The sequence below is a fragment of the Lissotriton helveticus genome, chromosome 11 (genome assembly GCF_964261635.1).
Source record: "Lissotriton helveticus chromosome 11, aLisHel1.1, whole genome shotgun sequence".
NCBI lineage: Eukaryota > Metazoa > Chordata > Amphibia > Caudata > Salamandridae > Lissotriton > Lissotriton helveticus.
The window spans coordinates 469,100,900-469,115,536 of record NC_136072.1 but is presented as its reverse complement, the minus strand read 5'-3'; the positions used below and the strand labels follow the sequence as shown (position 1 = coordinate 469,115,536).

Here is a 14,637-nt window from a genome sequence, read left to right as displayed (position 1 = left end):
AATAAATATCTCCTACTTTCAAAGTGATATTAGTTGCCCACTTTTTCTGGTGTAATCCAGTTACCCAAATATTTCAGCATATCCAGTTCAGCACTGGACACCTAGGGGAAGCCATGGGTATACGTTCTTCTCTTGGCTTGCACTATGGTACCCAGGGGACTGCGCTTGCCTGGTCTGAAAGGACATGAGGGCAGTGGCAGGAACAGAGAGTAAATATGATCTACGAGTAACATTTAACTTTCTGAAGTCCACTCTGCTCTTCCCATAGCCCCACCGCTGCAAATAGGAATCTACTGATCAACTAGGTGAGGGGGAAACTTTCAATTTCATGACATTAGTGGTTAAAATAGGCAAAATGCTGTCTCTGCGATTGCTAGCACTTAAGTGAATTAATGTCCATGCCATGCACCTTCCAACACAATTTACCAAGACGCTGTCAGTCTTTCACACAGGGAGCTCAGCTCTTACCACGCGGTAGTTCTTCCAGCAGTGATACCCTCGCCATGTTGCCTGAATTTTAACTGCTGCTTGTTTTTGCCTCAGAAATCGCCTCCTGAAAGCAGCAGTGAAAGGATGTTAGTTAGTAATGGAGTGTGGTTTAGCAGAAAGATAACTAATAACACAAAACAGGACAAACGGAAAAATGTTTCATAAGAAAACCTAGATTGAAAATGCAAAAAAAATTGAGAAAAATGCTAATTTTTGCAAAAAAATACAAAACAAATTAACAAAAGCTTCCAAAATTTAAAAAACAAATGGCACCAGAAGGGTTTGGAAACATTTTGTTAATAAACAATATGTTTATAAAATATAAGCAAGGAGAAATTTTAGGGTCATGGTAGACTCTCTACTTTGTCTATTATGATCCGAAACAGGAACGCAGCAGTGGTGAAGGAGCACATGAGGGAGCACAGCAGTATTGACATAGTGAAATAAGTTGGAATGGGTGAGGCTGTATTGTGAGGGGAAAAAGCAACAAAATGTGAATAGCCTATGCAACCCCCGATTACGGAACAAGAGAGGAGATGGGAGAATGGAGGAGCAAAGAGAAAGAAAAGAATGGAGGGGGAGAGGAGATGAGGGACAAAGGAGGATGGACTGCAGTTAATTAACTCATTGGGGGTGCAGTGAGAGCCCCAGATAAAATAGGCATTGGCAAAGACAATAAGCTTCATATTTGTGTAGCATGTGGATGCTGTACAAACAGTAAACATATTGGTTTTGCCAATACTTGTTTGCCCAGCAGCACTGTGGAGTGAGCACAGACAAAAATATTTTTGCTTCCCAGTGCCAATAGACAACTCCCTGACTGTTTTCAGATGTAAAATAGTCCCTCATAGATTTCAATTTCGGGGAAAGGGCACACCCAATCAGGTTACGGACAAACATTGAAACTAAAAACCTGCTGTGGGTCAACCCAAAGTATGAATGACAATGTCTCAAGCCATTGGCTGAAAGTTCTAGAGCAAAAGAAGGCAGTGACAGAATGAGAGCTCAAGCAAAGCCCCTTAAAGTAAGTATAGTATATAGAAGGTGTGCCATGATTGGCGCAGGTACCATACATGTCAAATCAATAAAGGTAAGCAACAAGGAAGTCAGGCCAGGGAGAAGAAAGCAAACTGGTATGGGGTTCGGGTGGGAAAGTGCAGGAAATTGGAAAACAAACATGAGATAGAAGAAAGGAAGATGGAGAGGGAGCAAGAGACGAAGGGTCTGGAGCATAGGCTACGTAGGAGAAGAAATGGAAGAGAAAACTTTCGCCTTGATTGGTATTGGGTCAAAACAGGAAAAAGTGGAGGCTGTGATGTAGGGTAAAATTGAAGGGAGTCTAACGAAAGTGATCAGTGAGAAAAAACACTTAGTAGATTCAAGGAAAATTGTATTGATTACATAGACTTTGACAATTGGCTGAACCCCATTTAACTTGGACATTTCGAATAAACAGATTAGTTTACAAGGATTCCCAAAAATGGTATTAACTAAGTTTGTTTTCTCACAAATCACAATTGTTTTATTGGACATGTTCAAGCCTTCTCCTTTTCTTGACATCAAGTGTGAACCTCCACCACATCTGTAAGAAATGCAACCTTTTACAACTTGCAGGGGAAATAAGAGGTTTTCTTCAATGCCTGACAGCAGCGTGAAACCTTATCATCCACAGAGGATGTTGCCTTCAAAGTCAGGAAGTAGATTTTAGTGATGTGTTCTTGCTTTTCCTGCTGCTGAATCGTAGATATCCTGGAGTGGTTCTACTTTTTAGATCGTACGTTCACTGAGATGCTTCTTGTGGAATATGCCCTCACTTTGTCCTGAAGCATGTGCTTAGCTTTACTGTGTTATGGACAAAGGGGTCCCTGACTAAGAGAAACGAGATATATAGACAAAAAATAGAAGAAATTATTCAACACAGATTAGAAAAAACGGAGAAACAAATCCAAAATGCGATGTTTTTATTCACAAAGCACTTTATGAACCTTATCATTGGTTGTAGGATGCGTATCAAAGAAAATTATACTTTTCTCAAATTATTTCGTGCCCACATAAGATAAAAGGGATGAGGAAGGGGGAAGTGCTGTGAGGGTATTTCGTGAAGATTGGTGAAGAAAAATACAGTATTCATTTACGTGACACATAAATCCAATATTCAATACTCATTTATACAATCCTGAAATGATACCCCTGAATCGGGGCCACATAAAAGATCTGCACATGTCAATACAATTCTTCATAACCAAGCTCCTATGACAGCTGTACAAATCCTGCTAGCGGTAGAAGCTGGTGAGGTAGGCGAAAGTGGTCTACGTTTCGACCCTATTACATGTAGGGATAGTTGCCCTTACAGCGCGGGTCTTCTTCAGGACAGGGGGGACGGTGGGCTGACCTCCTTAAAAAACGGACATTCTGACGGGCGTGCCACGGACCGCGCGGTCTGATTCAGTCGACCATATAGTGATCTTGTTTCTCGGGGATCGAAGTCCGAAAAGTAAATTAATTCGGAATTCCGTATCTATCCAATTTATTTAGAGCACGGGGATGTCGCGTTGTTGAACCTGAGGGCAGTTAATGCTCACGTCTCGACTGGCATCTCCCGTAACCACGACTTCCTGGTTACGGGAGACGCCAGTCAAGACGTGAGCATTCACTGCCCTCAGGTTCAACAACGCGACATCCCCGTGCTCTAAATAAATTGGATAGATACGGAAATCCGAATTAATTTACTATTCGGACTTCGATCCCCGAGAAACAAGATCACTATATGGTCGACTGAATCAGACCGCGCGGTCCCTGGCACGCCCGTCAGCATGTCCGTTTTTTAAGGAGGTCAGCCCACCGTCCCCCCTGTACTGAAGAAGACCCTCGCTGTAAGGGCAACTATCCCTACATGTAATAGGGTCGAAACGTAGACCACTTTCGCCTACCTCACCAGCTTCTACCGCTAGCAGGATTTGTACAGCTGTCATAGGAGCTTGGTTATGAAGAATTGTATTGACATGTGCAGATCTTTTATGTGGCCCCGATTCAGGGGGATAATTTCAGGATTGTATAAATGAGTATTGAATATTGGATTTATGTGTCACGTAAATGAATACTGTGTTTTTCTTAACCAATCTTCACGAAATACCCTCACAGCACTTCCCCCTTCCTCATCCCTTTTATCTTATGTGGGCACGAAATAATTTGAGAAAAGTATAATTTTCTTTGATACGCATCCTACAACCAATGATAAGGTTCATAAAGTGCTTTGTGAATAAAAACATCGCATTTTGGATTTGTTTCTCCGTTTTTTCTCAACTGTGTTGAATAATTTCTTCTATTTTTTGTCTATATATCTCGTTTCTCTTAGTCCGGGACCCCTTTGTCCATAACACTTATCGACCCAGGTCCCAGTGACTCAATTTGGGTTTAACCCTGTTAAATATAACATAGCTTTACTGTGGCAGAAACTGATGGAGGCTGACTGCTCGCAAACAAAGCCTGCTTAGATGGAGGGAGCCCCTGTATGAATGGCCAAAATGTAAGTCACAAGTTCATATGTGCTAGGGACTATCTATGTAAAATGTGATGCACTTGCACTCTATAAGGAACGTGAAGCTTTTTCTGCTGGAGTAGTTGTGTTTAGAAAGAAGGAACAAAGAATGACAGGTTCATTCAGATGGACGCTTGAGGAAACCTTTGGCTTGAATCTAGGTTGAGTGTGAACAAAGACTTTATCCCTAATGAAGGGAATTAATGTTTTTTTTATTATGAACGCTTGATGCTATCCAACTCTCCTGATGTAGGGAGAACTAAAAGTAAAGTTTTCCATGAGAGGTATTTGAGCTCTCTCCTATAGATCAACTCAAGTTTGGCACCATCAGCTGACTCAGCACTGTTTTAATTCCCACCCCACAAGAGGGTATCTAACAGGAGGAAACGCCCTAATGCGATAAATCGTGATGTACTTGATAATTCTCAGAGAAAACTGTGATATAGCATCTTCTGTCCTTCTAGATCTTGAAATTGCAGCTAGATGAATTCTGGCTGAAGGATGTTTGCAATCTTCTTTGATAGGTGATAGGTATGTAGCATTTAGTGGGGATGCATAAAAACAAGGTTCAGTCCTTTGTCTTTCCACCACACACGGAAGCGTTCACACTTAGCGCTGTAAATCTTTGTCATAGCTGGAGAATATGCTTGTACCAGGATTGCCCGGCAATGTGCAGATATGTCAAGATGGTCAGCAGTCTGGAACCAAGCTGTGAGTTTAGGCAATGCCAAGTCATGATGGAGGACCTGACCGTTGTGTCTTTAGAGGAGTTTGAGATGATTCTTTAACTGAATCACTGGAAGTCCAGACAGTTGTACAAACAAGCTGGGTCAGTTAGTACTGGTGAGCAGTGCTCTGTCTTGGACTTCTTCAGCACTCGGAGAATTGGCAGAAAGGGATTGGCAAAGACGTTCGACCATGTCATTAAGAAAGCATTGCCACTGGACTGCGGTTGCATGTGCTTGTGTAGGTCAGGCATTTCTTGTTCTGCAAGTTGACAAACAGATCCAGTGCAAGGTGGCCACAAGTAGCAACGTCATGCTGTAGCTGAGCCTGATGGTGCTCCCGTTGTGGAAGTCCAACTGGGCGTGGCTGAATATATCATCCTGGTCATTCTGGAGCCACACTAGATCTTCCACAGAGATGGCCACTTTATTTTCTGTAGCCCAGTCCCACAGCAGTGCTGACTACTCTCTAGAGATCAAGACTTTATCTTTCCCTGTTTGGTGATATAGTGCATTACCTTGTGTTATACATCCTGTTTAAGACAGTTTGACCCACTGATCTTGACAGGAAGGCCTACAGGCAATTTTATAGCCCATATCTCTAACATTTTATATGGGGTTACTTTCCCTTAACCCACAGAAACCTCTTTATGCAGCTCTTGTGTGTGAGCTCTCTAGGTTTCCATAGGGGCTTCCATTTTCATGACAATACTATCGACTGTGGGCTGGAAGGGTTATTTGAGGTTGTGTGGAAACCTCTATCCAGCAGAGATTGTCTGAAGCTTTGGGAAACTGTCACTCTGTTGTCCCATGACCTGTCAACTGATGCCATTGCCAACCTAAATCTTGTTGAATGAGTCTCATCCAGAGCTGGCAGAAGGGAGCAAGCATTCAGCAGTCTGACATTAGGTCCAGGAGTGATTTGTACATTCTGACTGGGACCAACTCCTTCCAACAGATGCTCATTGCCAGTATCTGGAATTTTGCAACTAGCTCTACTGAGGGAAATACCTTGCTGAGCTAGGTATCCAAGGTTGCTCCTAGGAACTACATTCTTTTTGCAGGACGGATGGAGAGCTTTTCAATATTTAGTGTCAGGCCCGGCTGAAGAAAGAGGTTGATGCAAGATGCCATGGAGGTGTAATCCTGTTACTCTAAAAGAGCCTTCATAAGTTTATTGTCCAAGCAGCAGTAATCTTGGTGATCCTGCTTCAGAAGGAAAGCTATAAACACCACAGAGAGAGAAAGGGTCAAAGGGATATTTAAAGACCTGCCTAGGTTCACATACCCTATCACTCAATAATATTAACACGAAGAACCGGGGGTCTCACAAAAGCCATTAAATTTGCCCACTGGCTTCGACTCCTTGCTGAGTGAGTCAGGACCCAAGTTCCCTTCAAGCCTAAGAAAAGACAGGAAACAACAGTAGAGAAGAGCATGAAGACAAGTGATTACCAGTGAGATCCACATACAGCTAAATGGATTCCCATCAATATATTGCAATGATCAATCTTCTCATTTGGTCATCCATCTAACGGGATGGTCTGCCTCTTGATCATAGAGACTCATTACCATACCCACGATATTAGGCTAAAATGGATCAAACCCACAATCACTTTTCGACCATAAGTGATAGATCATATGAGAATAAGTGCAGTACAAAAACACAAAAGAGTGGTGAATAAAATAGGGTGAAGAGGCGAAAAAACACTTTTTGTTAGAATATCAGCTCAACCCCTAGTTAAAAACAAGAACAGTGCAAAAAAGCAGTATCAATAAATAACTGCAGACGGGCCAACATGTTTCAGCCAGTAGGGAAACAAATCCCACGGCTTTCTTCAGGGCCTCTGCTCTCTAACTTTTGCTACTGCAAAAAAGTGAAAAACTTATATGCAAAAAGGATATAAGTGAACATACAGGAAGACGTTACAACCTGCTTGTACTAATCCTCCGCATCGAGGAATGTGGCTATCATCCAGCTTGACCGGGGACTGGACCTCACCTCACCTGGACCAAGCTCAGGAAATGGAGGCCCCGCTCTGTCCGTAGTTGCCTCTGACGGAACCTGAGTCCAGGGGGAGGCCTCCCCTGGACTCAGTTATTTGTTGAAACTGCTTTTTTGCACTGTTCTTGTTTTTAACTAGGGGTTGAGCCGATATTCTAATAAAAAGTGTTTTTTCGCCTCTTCACCCTATTTTATTCACCACTCTTTTGTGTTTTTGCACTGCACTTATTCTCATATGATCTATCACTTATGGTCGAAAAGTGATAGTGGGTTTGAACCATTTCAGCCTAATATCATGGGTATGGTAATGAGTCTCTATGATCAAGAGACAGACCATCCCATTAGATGGATGACCAAATGAGAAGATTGATCATTACAATATATTGATGGGAATCTATTTAGCTGTATGTGGATCTCACTGGTAATCACTTGTCTTTATGCTCTTCTCTACTGTTGTTTCCTGTCTTTTCTTAGGCTTGAAGGGAACTTGTGTCCTGACTCACTCAGCAAGGAGTAGAAGCCAGTGGGCTAATTTAATGGCTTTTTTGAGACCCCCGGTTCTTCAGAAGGAAAGCTGCCACAGGGGCGAAACAGTATGGAGATATGTGGATCGCAGATTTCAGGTTGAAAGGGAGAGATCTGAACTGGTAGTGCTCCCCTGCCACTGAGAATTGTATATTTTGCTTGTGGTGTGTGCATTTGGGGACATTGACATATTCATCCTGTATATCCAAGGAGATGAGGAATTACTCTTCTTGTAGCATCAGAAGGACCTCTTGCAGGGTGACAATCTGAAATGACTGCTTGGTCACTTTGTCGGGCTGTGGACTGCTGCCTGCTGCCATTGCTGTTCGTGAGTGGGACCTTCAGTCCCAGAAGGCTGTGTTCTGCAGGAGGAGGGGCTAACACCTGCGTTTAAGCCCGCGAGAGCTCCTACGGTGCGGGAAGCACTGTCGAGCTATGGACTGCTGCATGCTGCCATTGCTGTTTGTGAGTGGGACCTCCAGTCCCAGAAGTCTGTGTTCAGCAGGAGGAGGGGCTAACACCTGTGTTTAAGCCCGGAGGGCTCCTGCGGGTGTGACATTTGTGGGCCGTGCCCAGGCCAAGGGCTGGCCTGTCTGTGCCCGTCAGAGCCCGGAGGAGGCTGGGCTGGGCCACCATCCTTGGTCTCTGGCTGAGTGACTACTCGATGACCCCCAGGAGCTGCTTAAGGAAGATGAAAGGAAATTTGAGCTTTCAGAATGCCAAGTTGAGGCAGGTAGGATCTGATGTCGTATTCATTTTACTCCAGGCTAACCTTGTTGCTATTAGCATTTAATTGTGGGTTTGTTCGAGTACAAGTGCAAGCACCTTTAGTCTTGAAAATAATAGACTCTCTTGACTTGCCCTGCAGTTGCCTATGCTATGCCCATATTATGACTCTTTGCATCCACTGGCCGTCTGTGCGATCCCCTTTTATAATTCAAGCCTTCAAGCTTTCAATCGGATTAAATAGCATTTTTAGAGAGTGACAGGATCATATAGTATAAAGCAATCAGCCTGAATCCACCCAGGCCGTCACTATAGGAAAGCGCAGGCAAGTTGGGGTACCGGCAAAAACACCCTTGAACACTGCGTCAACTATGTACGCCTTCCTCTCTGCCCGCTCTGGATCTCATTTACACCTCCTCGTCCCCACACAAACTGGTTTCCAAACTTTACGCTGTCACTCTAGTGTCCGCTCCCATCACCTCTGATCGTGCTCGGAAGGCATGGGGAACTGATCCTGGCATCGAGATTTTGCCTGCTGATTGGCTTTATTGCTGTAATCAAACTAGGATGCTGTCCCCGAACTACCGGCTCCGCTTGATATACTTTAAGTTTCTACATAGGTTCTACCATATCCCGGTGCAACTTTATCGGCTTGGGCTCATTCCTGGAGACAATTGTATGCGGATGTGAGACGGTACCCCGGGGCCCCCTGAAGGGAAGCCGCCCTCCCCCACACGTACCTCCTTCCTTTTCGCCGAGACGGCAACCCCAAAGACACAGTCCCGCGCCGGAGACGGGACTCGGAGCAGCAGCCATAACCCACAGACCCCCGCCCTTCTCTCTATTGCAGGAACCAACCAGACCCCTGAGACCGGAGGAAGCACATCCCACCAACCCCGGAAGTCCCGCCCCCGCGGCAGCGCCAGAACAGGGAAAAGCCGAGCCCAGGAAGCAGAACGCCGTCGGAGCATCGTGGCAGGACACTCGGACTGACGCTGGAGCAGGAGAGGAGGCGTGCGAGGAAGAGGTGTGGACAGAAGAGTGGTGGAGCCCTCAGGAGGTGGCTGAAGAGCGGCCGTGACTCACTGGAGAGTTACGGCGGACCGCGTGAGTACCCTAGAGTCTTCTTTTCATAGCTCATTAGGAGCCCGTTGTATAGCCCCTGTAAATATCTCCTTTCTCTGTAGTCTCACATCCCTTGCACTGTAGTATAATTGTAAAGCACTATCACCGTGTATAAAGCCTTCCACGCCCGACCGAGCAACACCCTTTGCTATCTGCCGTCCTGTCTTTCCTCCACCCCGAGCCCTTCCGTCCCTCACTGGTTCTTTTCTGCCCCCTCACTGCCCGGGTGACGGTGTTTGTTCCCTTCATGCCCAAAGGCTCAAGACAGGACTAACGGTTCCTTGTTTTTCTCCTCTTGCTGCCCTCCGTGGATCCTCCCCACTACCGGAGCCGTCGACGGACGTCCCGAAGACCCGGACCCGATCCCAAGAACCGGAAAGAACAGCGGCATCCTCCCCTGGACCTTCTTGCTTCTATTGGGACTTTGCGTTCTGTCTTTGGTATAATAAACGAACAGTATAGCCCACTATATACGGCCTCCTTGCCTGCTTTTCCGGCCTGCGATAGACCCACCCTCACAGCGGACTTCGCACATCTTGCTTGGCTCTGTCGGAGGGTCTCGGAATTCCGGAGGGCAGTCTGCTCTTTTATTTCTGACATCACTGGCATGTCAGTGCAGCCTGATCCACCTCTGTGCCTCCTAGGGTTTGTTAAGTTCTGCCCGAATGCCTCCCGTTGCTTGATTGCGATGCTCGTGGTCCTCGGTAGGCGTAGGGTGGCCATGTGCTGGGGTCGCAAGCCAGCTCCCAAGGTTGAAAATTGTCTTGAGGACGCCTCAAGATGCCAGACACTCTTGTCGGAGTTCTGGGATTTAATGTACTCCTCCTGCGGGAGGGGTCTTGTTTGGTTGGGGATGTGATACTCTTGTCATTCTACTTGCTGTGTTAACAATTGATGCTGCTGTTTTATGGAGCACAGGTTTTGCTTTAAATTTGTATGTCTTGCACTGGGATTCTGCATGTTTAACTGTGTCTGCTTTGAGTTTACTCAATAAAGGTTTTTTGAAAAATAAAAAAAATTAAATAAATAAAATAAAAAACTATGTACGCCTTCCTACTAAGAGCTGTGGGAATCCTGGACAAGGAGATTGAGCTGATAGCCCACCGTCCCTTCCGCTCTCCAGCAAACCAGGCCCTCAATGGCCCCTTGATCACCTCAACCCTTGCAATTTCATCTCATCCGGCCCTCACTACTGACCATAAACCACCACATATTGCTTTGGCTGAAGGTAGTGGGACCAGCTCCTATTCGATTCAAGGCACCTCTGAGTCATCTGACCGGGGGGGGGGCAGCCGCAACTGTATCTGTTTGGCCCACACAGGACCCCGAGACAGGGAAGGGAGCAAGACTCAAATGGAAGTGTCCCTCAATTGAGAGCAACGCTAAATGACGTAAGAGCGATGGGGTGAATCCTTGTATTCCTGATACTTTGGTTTAAAAAAGATTGGATTTAACCGCCTTGCTGGAGCCCCTCGTGGCCGCTATCACAGCTGTTCTGGACCTCAAACTAGACCCTATTGCTAAACGTCTATCAGTTTTGGAAAGGAGTCTTTCCATCTTGAATTTGTCTTGTCAAGTAGACTCCGGGGCAGTAGGAGTAAGGCACTTGGTTCCAACTGCTTCATCGACTTTAGTGAGTAGTAGCATGCAGGTGCACAACATTTAAAGTCAATTGGCCCAGTGCCAACCCGCACCTGTGCCAGCATATTACATCGCCACCACCTGCCCACATTCATCCTTACCTTCTACCTATCCTCCACCTTTGTCCACAACATTAAAAGAGATCCCTTCCGCATTGTAACAAGATCGCTACCACTTATGATTCTAGTTTGATGTTATGTAATCATAAATGTGCCAAGTGTATGTATCATTCTCACTGATTGCACCGCCTTTATATCAATAAAAGAATAAAAAAAAAAAAAAAAAAAAAAAAGAGATCCCTTCCTATGCTAAGTATAGTCATGGAGAAGCAGTGGGTGTCACAGTCGCGATGCCTGGCAGTGAGGCAAACAACCCTGGTCAAGAAGCATCTAACAACCACCCTCGATGCCCGGTCAATATCCACCTACCACCGGAATATACCCCCTTTGTAGTAGTCCTTGCAAACGTCCTTGCACTCCCAATGGAAGCTAAAGAAGACTTCAGTCAATTCAAGAACAAGGTGGTGCATTGGCTGAATTCTAACACAGCCCCCGGACCTAGGGTGGAAAGGCAAATTATTATGTTGAGGAGAATCAGCTGGGTAGGAACATACAGGAAGACATGAAATTGTGACTCTAATGTCATTAACTTTAACAACTGCCACGTACAGGAAAGAATATTAGCTTCAATCTTGCATCCCACCAACTTTGGTCCTACCTTGTCCTTCATGGCCCTCCCTTTGGATTATTTTTATAGACTCCAGACCTATCAGCACCTTCCTGGAGCTAGGATCCTGTGTGGACCCAATGCCTTGGACTGGGAGCCACGGCAGGTGGTTGTACCTAGCATTGACACATTCAACAGGTTCGCACCACTGGGATCACTTGATTGTTGTGATTGACTGTCCGCTAGAGCATCACCTGATCCCAAGACCCTCTTGATTCAGCCGCCAACTCAGCCCTTGGGGCAAACCACTTCAGCCCCTCCTAAATGCAAATTTATCTCCTGGAACATTGCCCGATTGGCGAACATATTTCATGATCCGAGCTGGATCCTCTTGATAAAACAGTATGACATAATTTGCCTGCAGGAAACGTGGGCTACTGCTAACAACTTTTTCTTGGAGGGTTTTAAAACGTTCTTTGTATCAGCCACCCCGTCATTTGTAGGTTGAGCTAAGGGGATCTGGTCAGTTTTTTCTCCTTGGCTCTCTGTAGTAACTGTGTAACAGTGCCCATGGACTCTTCTACCTTGCAGGAAGAAGAGTCCAGGGGATCTACTAATTTGTTGGTCCTGAAAATTTACAATGCTGTACCCTCACCTGCTGAAGGCTGCAACATCTCCCGGATGGGCTCCCTCCTGAGAAATCTGTGCCGGTAAAATCAGAGAAACACTAACCTTGTGATTGCAGGAGATTGTAACATTCATTTGTTTGGGGACCTGAGGCAAGGAGGGATTGAACATATGGGTTTTGCACGGCTCCCCGGTTTGCACATGGAGCACACGCCACAGGGCAACATACTTAATGCCTATGTAAATGAGCAAGATTTAACTTTATACATGAATAAGTTGTCCCTGGACAGCAACAATATCAATCCCACTTTCACTGGTAGAGCGTGTGAATCTTTTATTGATGTATCCTTGGTTTCCACCCCCTTTTTTTGCTTTTATTTCGGACTTTGCTATTCAGGAGGGTGAGCACAGTGACCGTAACCCTGCTTGTAGTTCTACTCGTTGGTCTTGGGCCGCTCAAATAAATAGGGGGAACCTAGGGGCTTGCCGTCAACCATGGACGGTGGGAGGAGATTGAAGTAGGTTCAGCTTTCCCCTGATAAGTTCGATGAATACCTGTTCTCCCGGTGTCATAAAGAGTTTGTAACTTGTATAGACCGCTCGGCTGAGCCATCAGATATTTTAGGGGCCTTTAATGCTATCTCTGGCACAATCGTGAGCCTTCTAATGGCTCCAGTGGTGCAGCATCCCCCTGCAGTTCCGAGATGGTTTGATCCTGAATGCTCATGAGCCTCTAAGTGCCTAAGAATAGCCCTTGGCATGAAACCTAGAGACCCCTCTACTGTTAAGGCCTGTCGTAAACACTATAAAGTTGCTCTGGCCACTCGTAAATCTGCTTTATAAGACAAGGCCTGGACAAACCTTATATAAGCCAGCACCCTGACTAACAGCTCTAAGTTCTGGAGTATAGTTAACAATCTCTTCCTGGCAGGAGATTACATTAATCTCCTGGACTCACACGTTCCGGAAGACGATTGGGTAAGGCACTTAGAGAACATGTTCTTGTCCTCCGCTGCAAAGGTAGACCTGTGCTTAGGCGAGGGATTACCGCATGTGGCTTTTACATTGGAGGAAGTTAGAGATGGTATAGCAGGGTTATCAAAGAAGAAGGCTCCGGGCCCTGACGGGATACCTCCGGACCTTTTGTATCTCAAACATGGACATTTGGGCTCCTACCCTTGCTGAGGTTTTTAATCCTGCAGTTGTGTCCGGCTGTCCGTCCTCTTGGGCCCTATCTACAATTGTACCAGTCTTCAAAAAGGGATACCGGGACAATTCCATTGCTACAGGCCCATCTCTCTACTTGACTCAGTGGTAAAGGTGGTGGGGCGCATCATCCTTAATAGGCTCTCTACTTGGGCAGAGGACAATAACATCAAGTCTGATGCCCAATATGGTTTTCGTTCAGGTCAAACCACAGTGGACCACATTTTTAATTTGTACCTGGTACTCAACAAGTTCACTGTTGCGCGCACCAGCACTGTCTACTTAGTCTTCATGGATCTGTCCTCGGCTTCGATCTAGTTAATAGATCGAAGCTCTGGCAGATCATGTTGTCCCTAGGAGGTAGTCCGGCTATCGTATGTTTTTTGAGGGACTTACACAGAGACACCAAGGGGGCGGTCCAATATACAAAGGATCAGAGTGTCTCCTGCCACTTCTCAATAGAGAGAGGGGTTTGACAGGGGTGTATCTTGGCCCCTTTCCTCTTTACCTTGTATGTCATCAACTTGGAGCAAACCTTAGTGCAGTTGACATCCAATTGTCCACAAGTCGGCCGGCGGAGTCTTCCAGTCCATTTGTATGCCGACGAACCTGTGCTTATGGCCAGGACAGTTAGGGGCTTGCAAATATTACTGAATTTGTTTGTCCAGTTCATGGAGGATTTGGACTTGCGAGTGCATAACAACAAATCCTTTGTTCTGCAGGAGATTCACGTCCCACTAAATCTTACACCGTCATGGTGGGTTCGCCGCCAGTCCCCAAGACTGACGTTTTCTCAGATTTGGGAGTAGTCCTTGACGCCGCCATGACTCGGCGTCCCATTATCAGTAGGAAAAAAGGAGACTTTGTCAGGGCAAACTGCTATTTTTAACTTTGCACCAAGGCTGAGCAACAGACTGATCAGGCTCTCTTAAAGATTTATAAGGCCAAGTGCATCTCTAAGGTGACCTACGGCAGTGAGATCTAGGGACACAAGCCGCATGAGGAACTTCAGGTTGTTGAAAATACTTTTTTTTAAAGTCTCATGCCTACCGCAGTGTATTCCGTCTATTATAGTCCATGAAGAACTGGGGACGGCTTTCATTTCTGAACTATTGTCTTACTGTCCTTTAGCAATGTGGATGAACTTGTAGCTCAGGAAGGGAACCGCTTTAAGTAAGGATAATTTAACTGATTGCCTTTCCCTGGATTCCCATCACTGTATTCCCTGGTTTAAGTACGTGAGGGACCGTCTTGCAGACCTGGGAAGGGTTGATCCCTTCACCAACCCAGAGACTATGAGTAAGAGAGATCAGAGTTGGGTGAAGGAGAACTTCTTTAAAAAATGTCAGATGGACAGGGAAGAA

At 45.7% G+C, this 14,637-nt stretch overlaps 1 protein-coding gene across 1 annotated transcript in view; it reads right to left on the bottom strand.

Moving 5' to 3' along the window:
- Positions 1-14,637, bottom strand: part of MYO7B (myosin VIIB) — a 1,196,498-nt gene that overhangs the window by 766,531 nt on the left and 415,330 nt on the right. The window contains exon 20 of the mRNA XM_078666047.1: positions 469-553. Within this exon, the coding sequence (XP_078522173.1) occupies positions 469-553 (85 nt within the window). The remainder of the gene's footprint in view (positions 1-468; positions 554-14,637) is intronic.